The sequence below is a fragment of the Saccostrea cucullata genome, unplaced genomic scaffold (genome assembly GCF_032062105.1).
Source record: "Saccostrea cucullata isolate Sc308-1 unplaced genomic scaffold, CSIRO_AGI_Scuc_v1 ctg131, whole genome shotgun sequence".
Taxonomy (NCBI): Eukaryota; Metazoa; Mollusca; class Bivalvia; order Ostreida; family Ostreidae; genus Saccostrea; species Saccostrea cuccullata.
Window position 1 is genome coordinate 120,150 of NW_026930457.1, and position 25,033 is coordinate 145,182.

Below are 25,033 nucleotides of genomic sequence, written 5' to 3' on the forward strand. Positions count from 1 at the left end.
ATAGGAGGCATACAGCCAATACTCTTTTAATACGACACAGATATTGTGAATTCACTGATATAGCGAAGCTATCTTGGATCTCCAGCTTTATAAATTTTAATGAATTCCTTATAGGGATATAACGAATTATGGATACAACGAAGTAATTTTATAGGTCCCAGTGACTTCGTTATAATTGAGTTTTGCTGTATATAGGAGATCATACATATCTATGTGTAAGAAAAAACCCTTTCCAATTTATCTCTAAACTCTCAAACAGACAACAAAGATATTGCAAAAAGTCTTTGTTTTTAATATACATGTAAAATAACAATTAAATTATGCATTATTTACTCCTACTTCTTCATTTCTCCAACATCATCTATATCATCTTCATCAATCTGAGGAAAAAAGATAATTAAAATTTATAACAAAACAAGAATTTGACTTTTAAAAAATTGTAAAATCTTGCACTCTAAAAGGATGATTTGTTAATGAAGTGAAACAAGCTATTACAATGTATGAATGTAATTGTAATAAAATGTTTGTAATCGAACATATGGAAGGTACCTACAATTGTTGTATAAACAATTATTGAACTACACTACCTGAGGATGAACATGAGTTTTAGAGAAGAAGATTTTTAAAGATTTTTTCCTATATATTCCTATGTAAAATATCGGCCATTTTGAATGTGTTGAATTCATCACATGAGTTTCATCTTTCCTGGCCCAGTGGTTATTGAGAAGAAGATTTTTTTAAATGTCATTAATTTTTCTCTAATTCATAATTATCTCCCCTTGGAAAAGGGCTCAGGTGAGCTAAAAACTGTAAAATCTTGCACTCTCAAAGAATGATTTGTTAATTAAATGAAACAAGCTATTACAATGTATGAATGTAATTGTAATAAAATGTTTGTAATCGAACATATGGAAGGTACCTACAATTGTTAAGATTTTTTTATTATAAACAATTATTGGAACAAAACCAGAGAAAAGAAAGATAACGCTGACTGTTGAATTCATCCTGATTTGAAATTGTCTACTGACAACAAGAGTAAAAGAGGCAAGAATAAAAGTGGGCCATAAAATATATGTTTAATGTATGATGGCAAATAAGGGAAACTATGTAATCTCAATGATTGATGGTTTAGTTTTCATTTACAAGAAGGTTTCTTAGCATTATAAGTCCATGATGAACAACCTACCTGTGGCCATTTTTCTGGTAAGAACTCAAACAGATCATCTGAGACATCCCCCTGAATGACGATTTCGTCGTCCCCGGTTACCGAGGATCCGCAGGAGAACTTTGATGAGAACACTTTGCTGGCTTCCTTCAGATCAATATCTGTGTGACAAAAAATACATTGTGTACAGAGAACATTAACATTGTGCGTAGAACTCGGTCTTTTGATTTTAAGAAAAAAAAAAATTGTGAACTTTTATAGAAAGAGAAATATTTAAAGTTTTCGAATACTACTAATAAATTTAACAATCAAGAATATATTAGTCCAAGTATTTAATTCAATGACTGTTGTTCTTCCTTCATAGTAAATCTTTACATAATTAATGAAACTTCAAAGCTTTATAAAAGTTATGACTACATAATTACCATACGTCCCCAGTCCTATAACCACTGTGATGTGCTTCTTCTTTCCTCTTTTCGCCGTACCCAGCCTGATGCCTTTAGGTTCGGACTTCTTCTTTGTTTTTATCTGTCCTTTACCGCCCCGCTTCTGTCGTTTTTTATCTGTATCACCATCTCCCTCATCTGCTGTTGAAGGAGAGAATACCGGTATACAGTTATCCTTCTTTATTTAGATACTCTGAAACTACTGGGTATATTACAAACAGTAAATCCCATTTGATTTCACTTCTTTATTCAAAATAAAAATAACTGTAGTCAGAAAACAAAAATAAAATTTCTTAAAACAATTTTCTGAATAAGTTGCTGGCCTTTTTTTTTTTTTTTAAATACAGATTAGATTATACAATAGCAAGGCTTCACTGTACATATAAATCTTACCAGGTTTATCACTCATCAATTTGCTGAATTCGTCTGGTAAATTTTTCTCAAGCCATGCTTTGCATTTTTCATAATTTGGGTAATATTCACAGTACTGGAAAAGGGAAAAGAAAAATGACACAATGCATTTTAAATCAATTAAAAAACAAAAGGGGGAACTATTCTACAATTATTACAGCAGTGCATATTTTCTTGCCTTTCCTCAAGCAAGAGTTATTTTTTTCCCTTGAAAACTCACTATTCCATCCTTGAGTCGATAAATAAAGGCCCTTTTCACCCCCCCCCCCCTCCAATGCACCAGAATCATGATTATCACATTAAGTATGTAATATTTAGGTCTTATCATTATTATGTTAAAAGGAATATTAAAATGATTTGGCTAGCATTTAAAGTGTGTGAGAAGCTGATTTTCTTTCCTAACTTGATTATATGAAGCTTGATGTGTCATTAAAACAAAAGCCTTAACCTACCTCCAAAGGCATCGTACATTCTGAAATAAAAAAAAATCAGAATGAAATATGAAATCTTAATCTTGGTTATAATTGTAATAATTAAAACTGTTTTAATATTCAAAAAATAAAATTCAGCTGAAAGGAAGGAACAATTCAAACCAAACCAAACAGGGTTACAGACATACTAACTGTGCAAGAGTTAAAAACTTCATGTATACCGGTACTTTCAAGTTCTATTTTAAAAATTTCAGACAAACTTTTCATCTTTACTTTCTCTGCTTGAATATCTTTGTGTAATTAAGTAATAATGCAGTTAATGAATATCGGAGAATTATGTGTAATAATTTGTTATTTATTTGTATAGCCTTAAAGTTTAAGAATTTAAATACTGAAGTACACTTCATAATTCTATATGATGATAAATACCTCCACAGTATGTGACTTTTAATGGGTAGGATACATCTGCTCTTGGTCCTTCTATTTCAAAAAACTGCCTTTCCTGAACTTCTGCCATACCTATATAAAAAAAACTTTTATGATGAAACTTCAGTATCACAAAAGACCCCAACATTTAACTTTCTCCATATATTTCTATTTTCTATGTACTAAAACTTTCCTAAAAATGACCTCGCCCTACCCAAGGGATCAAGATTTAATAAACTTGAAACTACACTACCTAATGATGCTTCCTTAATGCTTGGTATTAAATTGATGAAACATATTTAGATAACAAACCATATTCAAGGTCAAAAGTACATAAAACAATACAAAATAGGAGCAGAGCAAACATGGACCTCCAAAACATCAGAGGTAGGATCAGGTGCCATGGAGGAGTGAGCATCCCCTGCCGACCGGTCACACCTGCCGTGTACTCCTTGTCATGATCGTGAAACAATGTAAAAATTGATTGTCAATTCAGTGTATAAATAATGGACTAACAATTAGTATGAAAAACGTCAGTCAGCATTTACTCAATGATAAATTGTATTTGCTGACAAGGTCATTGTATCGACCATAGACCTTACCAAATGATGACTTTAAACAAGACTGCTGATATTCTTGTTTCATCAACTTTTTTGTTAATAATTCACCTCATTTTAAAAATTGTTCATACATAGAGCATGCTCTTGCATATTGAATCAACTGAGATATATAAACTCAGTATGCAGGTGATGAAGGTTGATCTGTTCAGTGCATTATAATAATAATAATAATAATAATACTGTAGTCAGTCTTCCTCAGGGCCTTCTTTAAAAACACATATACATATATACAATAAATAAAATTACAATTATGAGACAATAAATATTATAGGAGTCAATAGCTTTATAAATACAGTAAAACACACTTTTAGCAAACATGCTTGTTTTAAATTTATGCTTATACAGTCAAGTGATTTCATTCACCATGGCTTTAAAATATTTTGTTAACTTCATGGTTAAAGCAGATTACACTCAAAGCGATTAATGGGGCAAAATCAGCAGTCCATGGAAATTTGTTACAAGCAGATTTTACTGTCAAGTAATGCTTAAAAGTCTACAACTTTATCAATATATATGTCTACATGTGTAAACAGCAACCAGTAGGCTTGGTTTGGGACATTGTCGCAAACCATGGACAAAATGTACGATCCTCTCCCATTCTGGTCGTGGTTGAATGAGAAGAGAATATTTCATTAAAATATTAAATAATGCGAGTAAAGCATTGTCAGAAAATTAACTTTGTCATGACCTTTAATAACCAATTGCAGTTTACAAAATATTTTTGTGTAGTGATGATGTCAATGCGATGAAACAAATATTATCACAGGCTGATCATGATGCCACAGCAAAGAGGTGTAAATATTTAAGATTACGACAATTAATGCGATCAAGCAGCCACAGGTAGGAGAGAACTATAGGTGGACTCCCAACCATGGCTTGAGACGATGGGTTTGGGAAGCCTATCATTGTTAATTAAAACTGCTGACTTCTGTGAGCGAGCATCTGGTTCATAGGGTCATCTTATCTGCTCTGTAGTCTGTTCCCTCCTTTAGATAAGTTATTAAAAATGAAATGAGAGAACAGAGCAGTTAAGATGTCCCTTTGTCTGGACACTTGCAACTCTAAGAAACTATGTACTGTAATCTCCTTACATTATGCTACATGCACTTGTAGCTTGTAAGTGCAACTGTTCTATTATTTTCACCTCAGTGTATGTTCACTTAAAAAAATCTCCCAATCATTCCTATTATTTAAAGATAATGACATTAAAACAAAGATGATTATTACATTTCCATTGACTTATCCTTACATTAGATCTAATTTTAAGGCTTTCTAAATCATATTAATGATATTTTTAATAACTCACCTCACGTTGACTTGACAGGTCTTAGGAAAAATTAAGAGGACTTCCGATTAATAAGTTCGTTGATAACTTGTACAATATCGCTTTGGTACTTGAGAAAGTCTTTAACTTTCTAAGTTAAAATTATATTTACTCAATTGGTACTTAGTCAAAAAATCAACTTATCATTCTCAAACTAGATCTGCAAATTTTCACGACATTTTTTAATGCCAAATAGAGTTTTATTTGTACGAGGTAATAATATTACAGGAAGTGGATTATTTGTAAACAAAAGAGTGAAACCGTCGCGTCGTTACAGAAGCTAAAAAATATATTCCGTTTCTTTTACTCTACAGAATCAGTAATCAAAGGTAGAAATTTTCCTCTAATGAAGTTTTTACATACATATTTAAAAAAAAATCTTGTTATGATTTTAAAAGGTTGCATTTTTCAGAGTTGGACTTGTACCCACATGTTTATGAAAGTAAAAAGATAACTTTTTTATCACAGTCAGCAAATGATTGACTCTGTGACTTTTAAATCAAAAACAAGTTAACCATCAAAATTTTCAATGTTGCAAATCTATTTATAGGCATAATCTTATGCATGGCCATTGAACGGAAAGATGCGGCATGATGAATGAATCGGGTAGGTAGCATGTTAATTACTGTTGTATTTTATGACATACACTTTTTCTGAATAGTTTTCTGTACATCTTCTAAAATTATATATTATCAACCTGCTCTTTGTTTTATCTACCTATTGGAAACACCTTTAATGGGTAACATAGCTCTTTTTAATGTACATGTATATGACAATTTTTTCCCTTATTATACAGAATTTCTCCCTGTCCCAAATGAGGAAATACCTATACACAGCACACCTATTAAGGTAAAATATAGTCATTAAGTAAATGAACTACATAAAATAAATTCTTGCAAAGAGAAAATTTTAGGAAGTATGTTCCGATAAATTTGAAGGAACAAAATTTTCAAGTATGCAGAATTTAACAGCTCTACTTAACAAATTAATATATTTTTTTGAAACTGTTCTAGTGATAAATGAATATGATACTGTATCTAGTCATGTATGCTAAATATTTCAGTCCACTATCCCACCATTTTCAACACGGAAAAGAGCACAGAGCAGATTGTCCGAAGACCAGGTTGGGGAGAAAGTTCCTCCCAGATCTCAAGACATCCCTCTTCATACTCCAGAATCTCAATATCTGAGTCACAAAGTGGGCTCATCAGGATCTTCAGCAGTCAATCCGGGAGAACACTGGAGAGCTTCAACAATGCCTTCTGCAGGCAGAAATTGTAACTCTCAGTTAATTTCCGAGAGAGTAGCAGCTCAACCAAATTCACAATATTTGTCCAGCAGCAAGGGAGGTGACCCCAGTTCTTCAGAAAACAATGTTTATTATCAAACTATTCCATCAGCAGGATCTCCCAAAAGAGTTGAAGAGCTGAGAAATGGGGAAATAGGAAGACAAAAGGGATATAACTCCTCCATATCAACTAGTGATGGGAACAATGCTGGTGGAAGTAGAAGGAGAAACTCCCCGGAGACTGGTAGATATTCTGATGGACACAAGTATTCACCAACGATAGAGACTGGTAGATATCCTGATGGACACCAGTATTCATCTACAGCAAAAGAACCCCTTAGTCTGTCTTCCACTAAACAACATCTCTTATCCACTTCTAATCAAAGAAAAGAAAGTTCTCATAGTAAATCCTTAACTGTAAGTTCTTAGAAATGATTTTCATATTAAAAAACTGATTTCTACTTCTTTTTGCATTTTTCATTTCAGAAAAAACCTTTCATACTTTCTTATACATGTATATTCTATATTATACATTTGTAATTTCAAACATGTCAAAGTATAATTTCAGACATGTAGGGAAAATCAAAACACAACAGTTTACAAACAGAGAAATGAAATACAGCTATTAGTCACGGAACTTCAGGACAGAGATCGGGAACTAAATGACATGATGATGGCCCACCAGCAACAGCTGATTGCATGGGAGCAGGATCGACATAGAATTTTAACATTAGAACAGAAGCTTGCAAAGGCTCAAGGTGATTATTTGATATTTAAAAGAAGATTTTGCAAAGGTACTATGCATAACTGATTTGAAAACATGCACGTAGAGTAGATAGTTAGGAGAATGTTTGACATATAAATTGCAAAGCATAGCATATAGACTGTAGCTTAAAAACGGGTGAAATATATTTCTTAAAATGTTGATACATGCATCATTATTTTGCTTTGAAGATGAAGTTCAACATAGGACAAAACAATTGAGGATGGCTATAGCAAAATTAAAGGCCTTAAGTAACGAAAGCACGTGCCAGAACTCCACTCTGGAAACAACACAGGAGCAGCTGACAAAACTCTGTCAGGAAAATGATTATCAAGGCATACATATAAAGGAGCTGGAGGTAAAGCATCAGTTGGTTAAGAATCATCATTGTTCATGGGGGACCCATCAGCACTGCCAAGGTAATTCTGTAAACAAGGAAAGATAAGTATATATAGGTCTATCCCTCTAGACTATAAAAAGGCCTGCAACTTATTGATTTTATCGTATTTAGGGGTAGACCTATATACAATGTATACTTATCTTTTGTCATTTACAAAATTACCTGGGGAGTGCCAATGGGGGACCAATGTTCCTTAATTTTGTGGGTTAACCCTACCCACAAATTTACATCCCCACAACCGTTTATTTGTAAACATATTGATTTATTGAAGCAATTGAGTAACCCACAAACAAAATTTTGCTTGCCCGTGAACATTGACCCTCACAAATTAAAAAGATTCCACAGTATTAAGCAAGGACAGCCTGCACAGATGATCCAAGTTAGAAGTTCTCCAAATTTGGATTCATGTAATTTTTATCCAGACAATGCAATTTTGGATAACATAAGAAAATATTTTTTCATTGTTTAACTGAATTCAAATTGTTTGCTAGCATGAAAAAGAGATGGATAACATGTTGTATTCCATTTTCTCATGGACATTTTTGAATCTTCCAGGAAAAATATCAGGCACAAGCAGAAAAGATAAAAGAAATGTCTTCCACCATCGGAAAATTAGAAGGCAGAGAACAAGAGATGTGTACAGCTCTCAGGCTGAAGGTATGTTATACATGTGTGAAGATACAATGTATATATGCCCTCCAGTAAGACAGAATTCTCAGTGATGTACATACATGTTTATGCAAGCAATAATTTATATGAGGGTTTCCTCCCCTCTTTACTGAAGTGTCACAGCTGAGCAAACTTTCATGAAGGATAGAAAAAAAAATTGCAATGTTTATTCCTCATATCTGTAGCAAACCTTTTTATAATTTGTACAAATGTTCACAATAACATTAAAACTGCATAAAAATATAAGAATGAAAGTTAACTCATCAAAATTTTTAATTCAGGAGAAAGATATTGTGACTGCAACAGCTCAAATGAAGGAACTTGGGGAGCGTTTGAAACAACTGGATCTACGCAACAAGCAGTGCTTGGACCGAGAGACAGATGCATTGAAACAATCCAACCAATGGAAGGACAGATATAATGAGGTCAAACAGGAACTCGATAAGACACAAGGTGATTACAATATTAAAAAGAGCTGATATGGTAGACAGTTATTTGTATGAAGTATTCACCATATCAAAACTTCAGCTTACTAAAAAATTGATAGGAAAAGCATGTCTTGTATATACATTGCTATGGTGCATATCCTTTGGTCTAGAATTATTACATTAGAGTCAGTAACTGTATGGATGCAAATTATTGAAAATATATGCAGGACTTCTGTGTCCTGATGGGCACCTCTCCATCATTCTGCATGCTGTATTTTAAAAAGTATTTTGCTAGTTTAACAGCTTTTGCCCAGACAAAAATGTCCCTATTCATAAATACCATGAACAAATCCAATACATGGATGAGTGTGTCAAAGCATTTATTCATAACTGGACTAACTATTCAATACCAGTCCTATGATTGCTATAAATTTTGAATACATCAATTATGTTCCTGTACAGCACACTGGCAAGATGAATTCATTATTACCCAAGTTTTCTTCATATTAAGATTATAAGTATTTAAAGACTAATTGAAATACTGTCCAATAAAGCCACTGTCTTTCCAAAATACTTTTGTACCCAGCTTAACATATACATGTAATTGCATATAGAATATACAAAATACAAATATGTACACTTAACAAAGAGTAACTACCGGTACTTTGTTTTGGATAAGCTATCAGGAGTCTCTCTGTCCTTTAAAATGTAAAAATAAAACATGGATGATTGATATAAGTTAATCAGGCAGTTCCCAACCTTTATAATATTTGAAAACTGCTTGGCATAAAGAGTCCATGATGAACCTCATGCTTAATTGGTATGCTCACTCTACTGTCTCTATACAAGGACTGACCTCATCAAAAGATAATTGAATTTGTGTTGTTAGTTTTTCATCTAAGCAATTTAGCAGGAGTTATTTCCCATTTGTCACTCAGTGCAATGTTGCCTTCAGTAAAGTACATGTACATGTATAAGCATCATAAAAAATGTGAAAGAGGCTGGCCCACGAAGGGTCAAAATATGCCCTGTAAAATGGTCAAAAATAAACTGAAGTTTTGGCCAAAATTTTTTTGCCTAAAAGGTAGTCTAGGTATCGTAGTTTATCAAAGTGGAAAAAATTTTGGAGTTCCATACTTGTATACCTAAGATCTATAGCTCCAAAATCATAGAAAATCAGGAATTTGCTTGATTTATCACTTTTTCGGGGCTAAATAGTCAAATTTTACATAGAGCACAGGCCTGCCCCAAATTTATTTAGGGTTCAGTTTAAAACTAACATCAAAAGGTTTCTATTCATGAAAAAAATTTTGTGGGGCAGAAGTGTGCTCATACCTTAAAAAGAACATTTCCAAAATCCGAATTTCCTCAGTTTTAACCCTTTTGCCCCTTGTAAATTATATGGTTATAGACTTTGTTAGAATATTACACATTTTTCACAAAAAAAGTATCATACTATGATTTTTTAATTGTTCACTAACACTTTAGTAGGTGTATAGGTCCACTATTTATTTATTTTTTTTTTTTTTGGGGGGGGGGGTGGGGTGGGGTGGGTGGTCAGTTTACTGTAATTAGTTGATCCCACACTAGAGGTAAACAAATATCTTCGGACTTTTCTTTGAAGTCATGCGTATAAAACGTATGTATCATGTATCAGCAAAAAAAAGGAATACATGAAAAAATACTAAATAAGAGCTACAGAACTTTAAAAAAAACCCATTAATTTTGAAGTTGTGTACAAATACTGAATATATTCAAAGTCATATTCGCTATTGACGTATTGTTATTGTTTGGCATTGCTCAGTAAAATGGACAACACGAAATACGCACGTACATGTATAATTATAACACATAAAATTTTACATCTTCATCCTCAATTAAAACCACGACTTTTTCTTAAACCATGTTTGTATGCATTTATATCAGCCTATTCGAACTACAATCAGGAAGATATGGTCTACAGCAGGTGAGAAGTGAAAGTAAAGTTTGCACTAAATACCGGAAACAACATAAAACGTTTTATGAAATAAATAAAGACACATCAATTTTATTTCTTTTTTTAATTAATACTCATAGTGATTACATGTAGCTTTTGGGTTAATTCATCAAGGAAAGCAAATCCTCTTTTTTCAGGCATTATTAGAGCTATGAAGGTCCTAGGAAGAAATATTGGGGGTGGGGGTTGCAGCCACGAACCCACAAAAAATTCCAGGACTAGCAGGAATAAAGAACGTAAACGTATAATATTGTTTAGGGGATAAAGCCGCAATTTATCAATATTTATCTATCTTTTAGTGTAAATTGGCAATAGTAATTCAGGCATAAAACACCCTAGTTCAGAAAAATTGGTCTTTAAATACCGGTATATCTTTTACACTTACTTAAAACTACTATGTCAAGTTCAGAGCCCCTTCCTCCCCTTCGACGGTACAAGGCGGATGACTTGAATACAAAACCGACTCTTCTTCCTTTTGGGGGGCAGGGGTGTTCCAGCCTGCCCAAGTACTGAATGATCGTTAAATAACACTTTGGTTGAAAAGAAAACTTACAAAAATAAAATTTAAGTTTCCCTAAGATTTTTCACTCAGTCTGATTACCGTGAGATATTGCATTTGATTTGTTCATCTATTGTTTAGTATTATAAGGGGGGATGTTGATTGGAGAGAGGAATATACGTATCTAGCTGCCAAGTGAGAAATAAAATGTTATTACTTTGTACAGTACTACTTCAAGACTTTGATGAAATGTATGTTCATATCTAATTTTCTGTACACTAATTTTCAACAAATTCAAGGTTTAATATTTAATGGGGCACAATTATTTACTGTTTTATGGTTTTAGAATAGAAGTATCCAAGGCTATAGGACAATCCCCACTTTGAGACCAAAAAAATTTCAACTCTTAGTGTAAGAATTCATGATAAAATGTTTTTCAATAATTACCTTGTCAGAGTCATCTTTTACATATCTGCCTCTTTTAGTTTATTAAATAACTAACTGATTGTAAAATTTCATGTTTTATTTAGGTTTGTTTTAAGGTGTGTGAAAAAAAACTCTCACAAGATTCGAACTCTATCCAAAGCTCAAGGTTGGGCATAATACCGAACCCTTTTTTCTCTTAACCTGAACATGTTAACCACTACGTTACGAGGGCTTTTTGTCATCAATGTATGTTAGAGTGCTTTAGGTGAATCGTGTTGTTGAATTTAATATCTTTCCATAAATCGCTTTTTATATTGAATGGTTTCGGACTCCATTTTTTAAAACGTAAAATAGATTTTACATTTACTTTTGAATCTTTTAAACATTAATGTGATATGGAGACTTGACCCATTTACATGTATATTAAAAAAAACAATTTATACCCATGACCATTTTCCGGTAAATATGCGTAACTGCGTGTCAACTTTAAAAAAAAATCAATTAAGTCATGCAATGACATAGATGAATCAAACGTGTTAAAGATGACATAACTGACAACATAATTTTAGAAAAATAAAACTTATTAAAAATAAAAATTATTTATCACTATTGTAGTCCTAGTTTCTACCAGGTATTAATGTACATAATACTTAATATTCTAATATTTTACCGGACGGTCATGAATTCTTTCTGGTGACAGATAGTAAATTACGTCATTTAACATTGGTCGAAGTTACCCACTGACGCCGTATTCATGTAGAGATAACTTCGACCGATTTCTGTTCAGCTGATTTGCAATTTAATTTACAAAAACTAAATACTATAGATTAAAAGGGTTTAAATTTCATTTTCAAAATAATATTTGATAAATGTCACGCCAGGGATATCCATTGATTGTCCTTCCATAGAAGATTTTTATGAGGTGATAGTTTGCCGTAGTGGCCAAAAATATACTCGTCTGTAATTTTTCGGGTGATAAAGCCTTTTCTTTTATGTAATTTTCCAATAAATATCATAATAACCCTCATGGAAATAAAATTATTTTGGACACAATATATTAAAAATACGTTTTCTTTCTGCATAATATAAATATGCATACACAGTTATACAATTATACGCCATAAAGAAAAATATATTAACGTATTTAAAAACGTTCGAAATTAACCAGGTGGTCGAAATTACACCATCCTACCCTAGTTTACAAATCATATAACGATTCGTTAAGTATAGTTTTCATCTGTAAAACTATATTTAAGTTAACAATAGATTTTGTTGATAAACATAGATAAACTATCGTAAACTTAGTTAAGAGTTGTTAATCATAGTTTCACAAATCGTAAAACTATATTCATCAGGATCGTTAACTATAGTTAAGGGTTTGTAAACTATAGTTTACAAATCATGAAACTGTATTTATCAGATAATCTATGTTTTGCAATCGCAAATGATAGTTTTTGGTGTTAAGTATAGATTACGGTTGTGAAACATAGATTATCGCGTTAACTATAGTTTACAGATGTAAAATATAGATTAACGTTGTTAACTATAGTTTACAGTCCGTAAACTATAGTTTACAACCGATAACCTAGTTTATCGATTGTGAAACTATGATTTGCTCATTTTTGTGAATTTGGCGTGCCATATATATACCTAGTCATTGAAAATGGTTTAGCCCCCCACTTTCCAGAGGCACGTCGCAGTATAGGTTAAAAATGAGGAAAGTGGTCGTGTTTGGAAAAAGAAAGCACTGAAGTTCGAACCCCCCCCCCCTCTCTCCCCCTAAGGAATAGGACTTTCGACTTTAGGAAATTGACTTTTTCCTTTTCTTTTGCTTGTCAGTTTTTTTTTTTAAGGTATTAACCCCCCCCCCCCCCCCCCCCCCACACACACTTTAATTTGCTTCCGACGCCAATATGTCTTTATAAATAAAGGCCTCTTAATACAAAGAGAGGCATATAGGAAAAGTAAAACTCTCGGTTTATTACAAGTTAATGATTTTTCTAGCTCATCATGCTCAAAGGTGTGTTGTAGTCTTAGTGATGTCTTTATCATAACAGTCCACAATAATGAATTTGTGGTGTATAGTAAAATTAATGTGCGGTAATGTCTGGCAACTTTTAGTGATCTTGTAATTTTTTTTACATTAATTTTGTTAATTTCTGAACAGCGTAACTTGGGACATCACCCATGATGATGACTGTCAAGTCCCAGATTCTTTTATGCGAATTTTCAAAGGGTTTAATGTTGAAAATGGTTGCTTAATGGTTATTAACAGTATTGTATCTGTAGATGATGGTGTTTCATGTGGTAGAAAAGGATTAAGAGTTTATTTTCTTAACAATATAGCGAATGTTTCGGCAAAACTGCTGACAAGAATATCTTTTTGCAATCAAAATTTCGTGCAAATTGAATTCAACCAGAGTTGCAAAATTTCTTTAAACAGATGAATACTGATTGTTATGAATGGGGTGCAAGCGCAATCTCATAGATGACTTATTTGGAAATAAATCCCGTTATCTTATTTTGTATTTGTCCGTAACAGAGTAGGGCGGGTTCAATATTATTTTGCCTAGTTTTGATACGAACATTTTTATCAAGATGCTGTCCATGGCTAAAAAGGTTAAACACTGGAGAATTCCTGATTAAATGAAAGTTATAGGAAGCCATCCACCCCTAACGGAATAGAACTTTTTGAGGAGGTGTATTCACAGGGGCCAATGATTACTAGTATATTTACTTTTTATGTATTAACTATATACATAAATATTTACATACAAATACGAACAAAGAAATATTCCTTTGGTGTATTTAGTGAAGAGGTGAAATCAAACATAGTATTACCGACCCCTGTGGACGCAGTTTATCAGGAGGATCGCTGCTGCATGTTAATTTTTTGTGGAGGTTTTCTCCTCCACCCCCAACCCAAACTTATACATTCAAAAACATTGCTATTGGGCCTTGCATTGTTAGAATCGCAAAATATAACAGGCAACGCACTTCTATTAAACTGATTATGTCATACCTGGTAGTCAATTATCCATTATCAAGTCATTTCTTTGTTTACAATCAAATAATTTTTATTGTCCTATATGACGTTACGTCACGTTATACTGATTACGCAATTATGACGTTCCGTTCACAATTTTCTATAAAACAATGCCATACTGCAAGCTCTCTTAAAGGAAAAGTAAAATAGATATCAAAAAAAGGAAAACAGTTCCATAAAGCTTGAATTCTATTCTATCTATTATCAAAATTTCATTTATTTTTTAGATGAGGCATTTTTTGACCATTCGTGGGCTTAACTCTTTGTGAAGCAACATCCTTTAAATACTGGTAGCTTCATATTCAGCTGAATTTTTCATGAGGAGTTAGGTGAGCATCATTTGGCAATCAAAGTTTTACATGGGTATCTTAAGGGGGGACCTATGTCGTTCTACGTCAAAGCAGCGTTATGTGACGTCACAATAGCGACGTTTGTTTTTTTCCGCAGACTTTTGCAACTGTGATTATAGGCATAACATTGTCATAAAATCAAAAACGTACACAGTTTACAAGAATTTTTTTTATCATTTATAACAGTTTTATTTGATTTATGGAGTTTGTTAATATTAGAATTCTCTTTTGGTTGATAATACAGTGGTAATGAAATATCTCCATGATATGCTGATATAAAAGCGCAAAAAAATATAAGATAAAATTCAGCAAAGAAAGCGCCTAAAATCAGGGAAATATGTTTAATTTTATGTTTACCATTAATTGTATTTCCTTGATACTAAGAAAAAAAATCAGAAATGTACTTGTACCTATATTTACTTATTGATTTATAGTATATGTAGATTTTATTGTATAAAGTCATTCCTAGGTTCTATTAGGTGTTGGTTGTTGATGGGGAAATTGTGGGGGGGGGGGGTGTGATTAGAATGAAGAAGAAAAGAGTTTATCTGTTTAAATTATTTCTAATCAAAACAAAATACTCGTTTTTTGCAAAATAGTTTTATATTCAGATGTTTGTCAGTGCTTACTTACCTTTTTTTAGTGCAGAAAGGTCAATATTTATGACAAAAGAGTACGAAAATAAAAGAAAACGTCATATTTCTCGTTTATTTTATCATAAAGGTATATTTTTTTCTTTGTTAAAATAAAGAGAGGGGTCATTTCTTTTAAAAAATATGAATTACAACATTTTCACACAAAGACTTTTCAAAATATTACCTGTTATGCATGTCAGAATTGTAAAAAATACGACAAGAAAAATGGGGTGATACTTACATTGTGCTCCTTTATAATTTTTCATGTGCAATGAATTGCAATGAATTTGCCTTCATTTTAAAGATATAAGTCATATAAATTAAATACCTGTTGATTTCGAATGTGATTTGACATTTTTGGTTCTTTTTAGCGCATATTTGGAGCAGAACAATAATGTCTGAAAATAATCTATTTTTAGCATTTCACACTGTTTTTGCGTGTGCTCCTGTGTAAAAATAAGCATATAGAGGTATTGTTTTAATACATAAAAATTAAGAGCAAGTGGTCAGGAAGGAAATGTCAAAGTTTTGAAAATTTCACACAAAGACTTATCGGATATATCTAAAAATCTTCTTCTCAAGAAGAGCAAAGCCATTCTGTCATATCCTCAGATAGCATCGATTCTAATTTGTTCAACTCCTTTTCCTCTGGGGTAGTGTGGGTCCACTATAGGCTTTTCATGAATATAAATAGGACAAGAGACCCATGAGCCACATTGTTCATCTGAATAACTTTGGCCATGCTGTTTTTTTTTTTTTTACCAGATCTCCCCCTTGTAATATCTATTGTGCCCCCCCCTACCCCCAGGGGTCATGATTTTAATATTTTGGAATCTACACTACCCCATGGTGCTTCCACATAAGTTTCAGCTTTTCTGGCCCAGTGGTTCTTGAGAAGAAGATTTTCAAAGTTTTTTCTTATATATTTCTATGTAAAACTTGGATTCCCTATTGTGGCCCCGCCATACCCCCAAGGGCCATGATTTGAACAATTTAGAATCTACACTACCTCAGGAGGCTTCCACATAAGTTTCAGCTTTTCTGGCCCAGTGGTACTTGAGAAGATTTTTTAATGACCCCACTCTATTTTTGTCTTTTTTTGATTACCTCCCCTTGGAAAGGGACTTGGCCCTTCATTTTCACAATTTAAACTCCCTTCACCCCTCCCCTTTGTACCAAGTGTAATCAAAATTGACCCAGTGGTTGTTGAGAAGAAGTTGAAAATGTGATAAGTTTACAGATGGACAGACAGAAATTTTTACACGTCTAGCAGGGCTTCTCGGGTGGTCGGGCACATGGCTATTTCAAACACTGATCCACAGGCAGTGTTAATAAATATATGTAGTCAAGTTTCTTCACATCATGATCCTCAGGTTAGGGTGGCACAACAATGGTTGATGAAAATTTTACATGAAACAGCAAAGTCATGATTAGTCATATTAACTAGAGGTACTGTGAGCGATGAGCTCACTAAATGATACCCCCCACCTCCCATATGAATAAAATGGCAGTGTCCATGCTTTGCTCTGGAAAATCCAAAATATATGTCAGATCAAAAAGTAAAATAGGAGGTGCACAATGGCAATATGTAATAAAGATTCTGTGAAAGTTTCATCAAATTTCATTCAGTGGTATGAGAGGAGTTGCGGATAAGAGATGGGTACCCCAAAGCGTAACAGACGGACGGACAGACGTGCAGACGGACGGAATTAACGATTATTATATACCCTCCTGCTTTTCAAGCGGGGGGTATAATGAAGAAACATTCTTCTATAGTTAGAATTCAGCTTGGTTCAAATCATGATCCCTCAGGGATAGTGTGGGAATACAAAGGGGGATCAAGTTTAACAAGGGAATATATAGAAAAAAAGAATTTGCTGATGAAGAACAAAACGGCCACACATGTAGAACATACTCAGGTGAGCATTGAGGCCCATAGGACTCTTGTGTATTGTAATACACTTGCCAAGGTGATTGTATCAATGCCCCAGGTTGAAAATTTTTGGTAAGAGTTTTTATTAAGCACTTCTGTGCTCTATATTGTTCAGATGAGTACATGAATGTTTCATTGTACCAGACAAACTTTAGATGGTGCATTTTCAGCCAAGAATTACCATTTTTGGATCAGGTTCATTTATGTAGCAGCAAGAAAATATTAGCCCTATATCTGCCAATTTTTTTAGGATTGATACATTTAAGAATTCACACTAACAAACTTGCTTCTAGTGCTGGATCTGACCTATATTTTCTAGATGAGTGACCAGGATAGTTTGGGGGGTATATAGGAATCACCTTGTCCGTCTGTCTGTCCATCCATCTGTCTCTGTCCGTCTGCCTTTGCAAACATGTCCGGTCCATATCTTTCTTACGGAGGAACATTAGAATCTACTACTCCACACAAAGATTGCCTATGACCCAAGGGTGTGTCATGACCTTGACCTAAGGTCATTTGGGGAAGTTCAAGGTCATGGTAGAAAAATTTCATAATTCGTGTCCAGTCCATATCTTTCTGATAAATAAGCTTGGTAGGTTCTCATTTAACACAAAGATTGCCCATGAGCCAAGGGTGTGTCTTGACCTTGATTCAAGGTCATTTGGAGAAGTTCAAGATCACTGGAAGAAAAATTTCATAATTCATGTCCGGTCCATATCTTTCTTATGGATAAACTTGGTAGGTTCTCATTCACATAAAGATTGCCCATGACCTAAGGGTTTATCATGACCTTGACCCAAGGTCATTTGGGGAAGTTCAAGGTCACTGGAAGAAAAATTTCATAATTTGTGTCCGGTCCATATCTTTCTTATGGATAAACTTGGTAGGTTCTCATTCACACAAAGATTTCCCATGACCTAAGGGTGTGTCATGTCCTTGACCCAAGGTCATTTGCAGAAGTTCAAGGTCACTGGAAGAAAAATTTCATAATTTGTGTCCGGTCCATATCTTTCCTATGGATAAACTTGGTAGGTTCTCATTTCACACAAAGATTGCCCATGACTTATTGGTGTGTTATGACATTGACCCAAGGTCATCTGTGCAAGATCAAGGTCACTAAAAGAAAATTGTATGATGCATGTTTGATGCATATCTCTATTATGGAAAAACTTACCTCTGAAAAACCCAGCGGGGGGTAGTTTGTCCTGTTTGGACAGTTCTAGTTGGAATAGGATTTTTGGCACAAAAGTTGGAACATTAATGCCCTGCAAACAAATACATGTAGGTTTTTTTCAATAAAAGAACTTTATTCGGTAATAACCGATATTTGCCCCCCAAACCAAACTTTGATGGAGAAATATTTTTAATTATGTTCTTAAATAGGGGGGTATATGCTGACTTCAACGCACTGAATATTTTCATAAGTAATGACGTCATATGTACGAAATGACGTCACAAACATGACGTAAATTTCAGTTTTTTATGAATCCTACAGAAAAATATACATATTTCGTCGATAATTTGAGTAAAAGTAACCGAGCGCATGTGTGTTCAGGCTCAATATTTTGATATAATGTGTAGACTGATAATATCAATGAAATATGTAAATATTGTTCCTGAACAAACTTGCGCTCTATAAATTTTAAAGCAAAAATTGTTGAAATTTTGTCCATTTTGTCCTATTTCTGAAAAAGGATATAAAATCGGACTAGTTTGTGACGTCATAAAAACAAAAATTGTGAATAAACTAATTTGAAACAATAATATGTTCTCTTAATTATATTTTTCATACAATTTATTGAATTCAGCACATTTCAGGAAGTTTTCAAAATTTGACTTTTGTGCGGGGCAAATATATGCAATATACCGCATATAGTTCTTTACATTACCGATTGAGAAAATACATGTACATGTACTTTTATTTTTTTTAGATCTTGACTTGTCTTTTTCTTAGAAAAAAGAATAGTATAGAATACTTTTGAAATACTGACATAATGTTGGAATCCTCTTGTAAAAAAATGATGCTTTCTTCATGATCAAGGACAAATGTCCCTTTTAGCAGATTAGTATAGAAAGGGTGTTAAGTAAATTGTCTCACTTTTGCAAGTTTGTCTCAATTTTTTGCATTCAGTGATAGAAAACAGAAACCTCCTTCTATTATTTGCTGAGGTAAGCTGTCCTTTTGACAGTTGAAAATTTGATCATTGGTTGAAGAGTATTTGACTTACACTCCCTTACTGAAATAATGCAAATGAATTTTACTGAAAGAGACACATTTTAGCGATTTTCTATAAAGCTAACTATGGTAAAATGTAATGTAAGCAAGCAACAACAATAAAGTCTTCAGACAAAAATAAAATGAAAAGTGTGTGGGCCTTGGAAATCCTGTGGCAAACATTGTATTAAAAAATAATGATTTCTTTTGAAGCTTTGCTGCAGAAGAAAGAGCTTGACCTTCAAGAGCATATGATGTCTGCATTAAACATACGAGAACAGCTGAGCCTGGTGCAAGATGAATTCTGTGAGTTTTTCATTTGTCAATGTGTGCATTATTTTTTAGATTACCTTGATACAGTTAAGATGAGCTTTTGCTACACCCAAGTGTTGGCGCTGCATGGTTTTGGCATCAGCTTAATTTAAGAAGCACGTCCATTCCCAACTACATGTAATTTTTTTTTAAAACATATTATGCCACAGGTCAAAGAGAAAAATGTAAAGACAATTTGATTGAGTCCATGAGAGCAAAGCAATATAGAACAGACCAACAATTACGCCAAATCAGAGAGGTAAATATGCCAATTTGTTACATTAGGTAATGTGTTGTGGATCCAGTAAATATCCCTAGACTATGTAACACTGGAAAATACCAAGTACTTTGCATTTATGGTTATTAAATCAAGGCTAAATTGTTTTGAATTGTGACCTTTTTTAAAAAATCTCTTGTGATTTTTTTTTCGTTATAAAATTCAAGTCTGAAGGTAACATGAGACAGCTTGAGATACAAACGCTGTCAGGTATCTAGTATTTTTTTGACTAAAACTCTGATCTGTTTTACTATTTGCGTATTTGAAAGACTTCTGATAAAAAAATGACATTAAAGACTTTTTGGGCAGATAAATGCATTTGTTAACACGATTCATGTCGAAAGACGAATAAAAATGAAGGCTAATGATTCAGTTTTGATCTCGGTTTTACATCACATGTCACTTAAAAAAGCCTCAGGTTGCAAGAGCCTTCTGTAATCATTTAAAAAAGAGCAGAATTTCCTATCATAAAACCTGGTTTTGTTGTACGGAAATAACATTACATGAATATATTGGAACAGTTTGTATGCAAAACATTTATTAATCTCTAATTTTGAGGGGAGAAAAATCAGAAGATTGTGAAATCATGTTTGAATTTCATGATAAAATCTTTGCAAGTAATGGTTTTCACAATGTACTAGGTAGCATTTTAAGTTCACTGAGAGCGGTCTATGCTGTCCTTTCAGTTATATGACAGACAACAGAGAGAGGTGGGGCTGCTACAGCTGAACTTAGACACGACAAGAGAAACCGTCAACAAGCAACAAAGCAGTCTAGAAGAGTACAGGTACAAAGTACACGCTGTACTGCCAGGCATTAGACAGCTTGTGACTCAAGGAAAATGATTCATTTTTAAATAGATTTTGGCTGTAGTAAATATTTGTGAAAGAAAATTCAACTTTGACAAAAACAATCGGAAATTAATATACCGTATATACTCGCCTATAAGTTGATTTTTTTGGAGTTAAAGTTTGATCCAAAACTGATCTATATCCGACTTATAGGGGAATCATAAAAAGATCAGTATTTTTCTGGACAATGAAATGTATTTTATAACCATTCTGAGGATAATCTTTAAACAAAGTCTCTATGTTATTGTAGCAGCATTATTTATGCACTCTTAAGATTACTGCAGTATACCGAAAATACATGTATTTACATAATTATTCAACATTTTGATTTTTGTCTTAACTTTACATTTATACTTATTTGTTTAATGATTTATCAGTGTATCAGTGTCAATTCTAAAAATCCTAATTAAAACCAGGTTAAAAAATTGGAACATGGATTTGAAATTGTCAACTTATTCTGGCAAAAAGTTGTACCGACTTATAAGCAGGTCACTGGCAAATTCTACCAAAATAAGCTTAAAAAGTACAACTGACTTATAGGCGGACCGACTTATAGGCGAGCATATATGATACTTTGACATACACATTAGCTTTTACAAATTTTTATTTTTGAAGCAACTCAATGAAGAACTGCAGTAACTGTAGTAAACTATCACCAGACTCCAGAATATCTCCAGAGAAAGACATTTCTGAATTTTCTGAAACTTCAAAGAGATCATCTTCCTCCAAAAACAGTTATAGTGCACAAGGCATGACTGACAGTGACAGGCAGACATCTTTGACAACAGACGTTTATTCTAACAGTGTGAGAGAGAGGACCAAGGGGGATGGAGTTAGCTTTGTAAACAGAAGCACAGAGTGGAAATCTCAGAAGTGTAGTTATGGTGACTGGCCAGAGGAAGATGACAAGGGAGCTAACCTGATTGACTTTTCCTTGGATTTGAGGCAAGAGGAAATTGATAAAAACCCCAAACCTCTGTCTCCAGTTGTGTGGAAGACTTCATTCTCAGTTCAGCAAAATATATCAGCAGCAAAATCGATACAGAAATCCTCAGTGTTAAATTCATTGGATTCAGATCTGTTAAATCGTTCTATTTCACCCGTACCTCATGCTCACCATTCACAGTCTCATAGTTCAAAACCAGACAGACTCTCTCAATCTACACAAGACAACAATTACAGAAGTATAGAGACTGTACAGGGGACTAGTACATCTTCCCCCAATAGGAGGGATGCTAATCAGAGTTTTCAAGATAATGTTTCTTCTGGCTCTCAGCCTAAAGGAGGTGCTATAACATCAGTTAATGAACCCAAAACAACCTTTGAGGATCAGCTGTCTGTGTTCTTAGATGATGAAAGTGATAAAGATCCTCTTGTAACTAGGGAGAATGTCTTAGGGGAGGTAAGCCAACTTCCCCTGCTTTTGAAACAAATATATGATATAAACCAAATAAAATTACAGACAATTTGGTGAAGTCATTCAAAAGGAAATTTCTATTGATTCACTAATATTTCCATTTCTAATTTTTTCCTCTGTGATAACTCTTTGAAAGTTAATGGGGTTAATTTCTTGATAATTCTACCGGAAAGTAAATTAGGCGGGTCGATAGGTCATGATCTAAAGAGGCATAATATGCATGCAAATCTTGTGCGCATCTGTCTCTGTGTGTTACGCTAAGAAGGCTAAATATGCATGCAAATCTCATGCGGCTGCCTTTGTGTTTGACATCAGTGGGCAAGGACTATTGAAATTGGCATGGGAGTCCTCGTGTAATTTAAATCAATGTCTACATTTTTAAAGCCTAAATCTACAATTTTATTTCACAATGAAATGGAAATATAAGGAATCACTGTCAAGTTAGTGTAGTATGCCAGGGACATCAACGATAATGGGAAACATGGGATAATTTATGCATAATGGGCTTCGCCCCTTATGCAAATTATCCCATGTTTTCCACTATCGTTGATGCCCTGGCATACTATACTAACTAGACAGTGATTCCTCAATAAAGCCAGCTTAGACAGAGATAACTTCATAGTTTCTTTCTTTTGTTTTTGAATGTTAATTCAGTCTTATCTAAATTTAAAAAGGAAGTTTTTTTACATTTATGTTACTTACAGGAGAATTCACCACTATCGATGTTAAACAGAATGTTAATCAATACAAAGAAAATGGCAGAGAATTAAGTTTCATCTTAAAGCCCTTCCAGCTAGGAACATAAAGCAGGTAAGAAATCTTTTGTTTTCTGGTACATGGCTACTTGCAATATTTACAAAATGTCAAGCAAAGACTTGTGCAGGATCAAACATTACGGTTTTGTAGCTGATATATCTCTCAAAACGTATATCTTTAATGGAAGATATCAAAAATATTTCAATCCAAATAATATACTGCATTGGAAAGTAATTTTATGATTGACAAGCCTTTCTCATCATGATGTTTATTGTTATGTACATCTGGTGGCCTGGGGCTGATGTTTAATTTTTTTGTTTTCAGGATTATAGGAGAGGGAGGAAACAAGAGCTGATCTGAACGTCCAGGATGTTAACTCGTGGAAATAACAAACATGACTCTGTAGCTGCTGCACGAGATTTACATCAGTTTTAACCATCAAAGGAATAACTGTTATGAAATTGATCTTTTATTGCTTGCAGTAATACAATTTTAATGATCCATATACTATTTTAATGAGAAAAAATAACCTTTTTAATTGAAGAGTACTTTCTCTATTTACCATAATTCTTCCTGTTAAACAGCAACTTATGTTTTCACATGGTAGAACACAATGCATTTTAAAAGTGTATTTTTATTTTTTCCCCTCTCTCCCACAGTAAATGCACCTATGCATTTTTTTTAATTTCCAATGCACCTGCAGAGTGTGGTTAAGGAGTTTCCCTTTATTATTTATAGCTCAATAATATTAAATGTTATGTAGATTACACTAGCTACAGCCAGTATTATTTATCCTTATGGAGTTTGATATACTGTGTAGTATATACCAGGTATATAGCACTATAGAATATTAGGCAACCAGTACCCTCTGTTGTTTTAGGTATTTATTTATTCTGTACATGTTTACCATTGTATATATGTATAATGTTTAGACCACTTTTTAAAAAAGTTGTCTAGTCTGCACTTTCTATTAAATAGGATTTTGAAAACAAATAAATTTTAACTTTTTTAAGTATGTGTGTATGAGATAAAAAAGTTTATTTTAATAAGTGTCCACCATGTGTAATATTGAAACTGCAGATTTTTTTAAGCAACACTTCCTGGGTTTAAACTGACTAAATTAAGTCTCACAATATTTATTGTAAAAATGTTATAGCTTTACATCCCTTTCCTCACAACTTGGTTATGATGATTAGATAAAGATGCCATGTCTTTCAGAAAAAAAGAGTTTTACTTCAAAAAATGTGACCACTCTGGTGTATTATTTTGTCACATTGTTATATTTATCAATGAAATAACAAATTAAAATTGAATTGTATTTCTTTGTATTTCTTGGGGTTACAGTACTGTGGCCCGTTTTACAAAAGAGCTTACGACTAAGACCAAAAACTTCATGTAAATTTTTGCAAAATTTCTAATTCTCTTTAAAATTGGTCGTGTAAAAATTTCTTTCCACTTTCCTTTTAAAAAGTTTAAAGTAATTTTTGATACAATGTTAATTAAAAAGTTATATGAAGAATTAGATTTGGTGTTAAGTCGTAAGTCCTTTTGTAAAACGGGCCCCTGGTCCTTTAAGCTAGTACGTGATACCTCCACTTTATGACATTTTTTTTCTGTTTTAATGCCCTGTTCACATGGAGAGTTTAATTCGAATTAAACGTAAAGTTACTGCGAATTAGCTTCGCTTAGCGTTCACACGGAGAATTTAATGCGAATTAGTCTAATTCTAATTAGTTTACTGCGCATTAAATTACTTCGCATTAGCTCCGTGTGAACGCTAAGCGAAGCTAATTCGAATTAAATTCTGACGCATGCGTAATGGCAAAATTTAGTCAAATACCACTTGTCGGTGGTCAGCCATAGGTACTTGTGCTATTTTTGAGTGAAAAACTAAGGGAAATTTTGTTAATCATTAAAATGTGTGTACAGACACTTTGACACTATGTCAA

At 33.3% G+C, this 25,033-nt stretch overlaps 2 protein-coding genes across 3 annotated transcripts; one reads left to right on the forward strand and one right to left on the reverse strand.

Annotated features, from left to right (window-relative positions):
- Positions 1-276: 276 nt before the first annotated feature.
- On the reverse strand, positions 277-3,008 carry LOC134228657 (density-regulated protein homolog). Of its 2 annotated transcripts, none has more exons than XM_062710334.1 (6): positions 2,883-3,008; positions 2,475-2,494; positions 2,005-2,098; positions 1,591-1,749; positions 1,187-1,326; positions 277-380 (listed from the first exon to the last, which is right to left on the reverse strand). In XM_062710334.1, the coding sequence occupies exons 1-6, from the start codon at positions 2,968-2,970 to the stop codon at positions 336-338; spliced, it is 546 nt and encodes a 181-aa protein (XP_062566318.1). In that variant the 5' UTR covers positions 2,971-3,008; the 3' UTR covers positions 277-335. The 2 variants fall into 2 exon arrangements, with proteins under 2 accessions (XP_062566318.1, XP_062566317.1); XM_062710333.1 differs by having other exon boundaries at positions 1,591-1,752; positions 2,883-3,007.
- Positions 3,009-5,067: 2,059 nt separating this feature from the next.
- LOC134228665 (uncharacterized) lies at positions 5,068-24,432 on the forward strand. Its single transcript, XM_062710345.1, has 14 exons — positions 5,068-5,152; positions 5,374-5,429; positions 5,620-5,672; positions 5,887-6,528; positions 6,680-6,869; positions 7,066-7,232; positions 7,830-7,931; positions 8,225-8,396; positions 19,685-19,777; positions 19,954-20,042; positions 20,747-20,847; positions 21,527-22,313; positions 23,033-23,138; positions 23,409-24,432. The coding sequence occupies exons 2-13, from the start codon at positions 5,414-5,416 to the stop codon at positions 23,096-23,098; spliced, it is 2,478 nt and encodes an 825-aa protein (XP_062566329.1). The 5' UTR covers positions 5,068-5,152; positions 5,374-5,413; the 3' UTR covers positions 23,099-23,138; positions 23,409-24,432.
- Positions 24,433-25,033: the final 601 nt, after the last annotated feature.

What these genes read in the sequence shown, in the direction of transcription:
- LOC134228657 (XM_062710333.1), bottom strand. Translation starts at nt 2,970, where the DNA reads ATGGCAGAAGTTCAGGAAAGGCAGTTTTTTGAAATAGAAGGACCAAGA. An exon ending in AATGTACGATGCCTTTGGAG is followed by an intron (nt 2,099 to 2,474) that starts GTAGGTTAAGGC and finishes TCCCTTTTCCAG; the next exon opens with TACTGTGAATATTACCCAAA. An exon ending in ATTGATGAGTGATAAACCTG is followed by an intron (nt 1,753 to 2,004) that starts GTAAGATTTATA and finishes CTCCTTCAACAG; the next exon opens with CAGATGAGGGAGATGGTGAT.
- LOC134228665 (XM_062710345.1), top strand. An exon ending in TACACAGCACACCTATTAAG is followed by an intron (nt 5,673 to 5,886) that starts GTAAAATATAGT and finishes TAAATATTTCAG; the next exon opens with TCCACTATCCCACCATTTTC. An exon ending in GAAGCTTGCAAAGGCTCAAG is followed by an intron (nt 6,870 to 7,065) that starts GTGATTATTTGA and finishes TTTGCTTTGAAG; the next exon opens with ATGAAGTTCAACATAGGACA.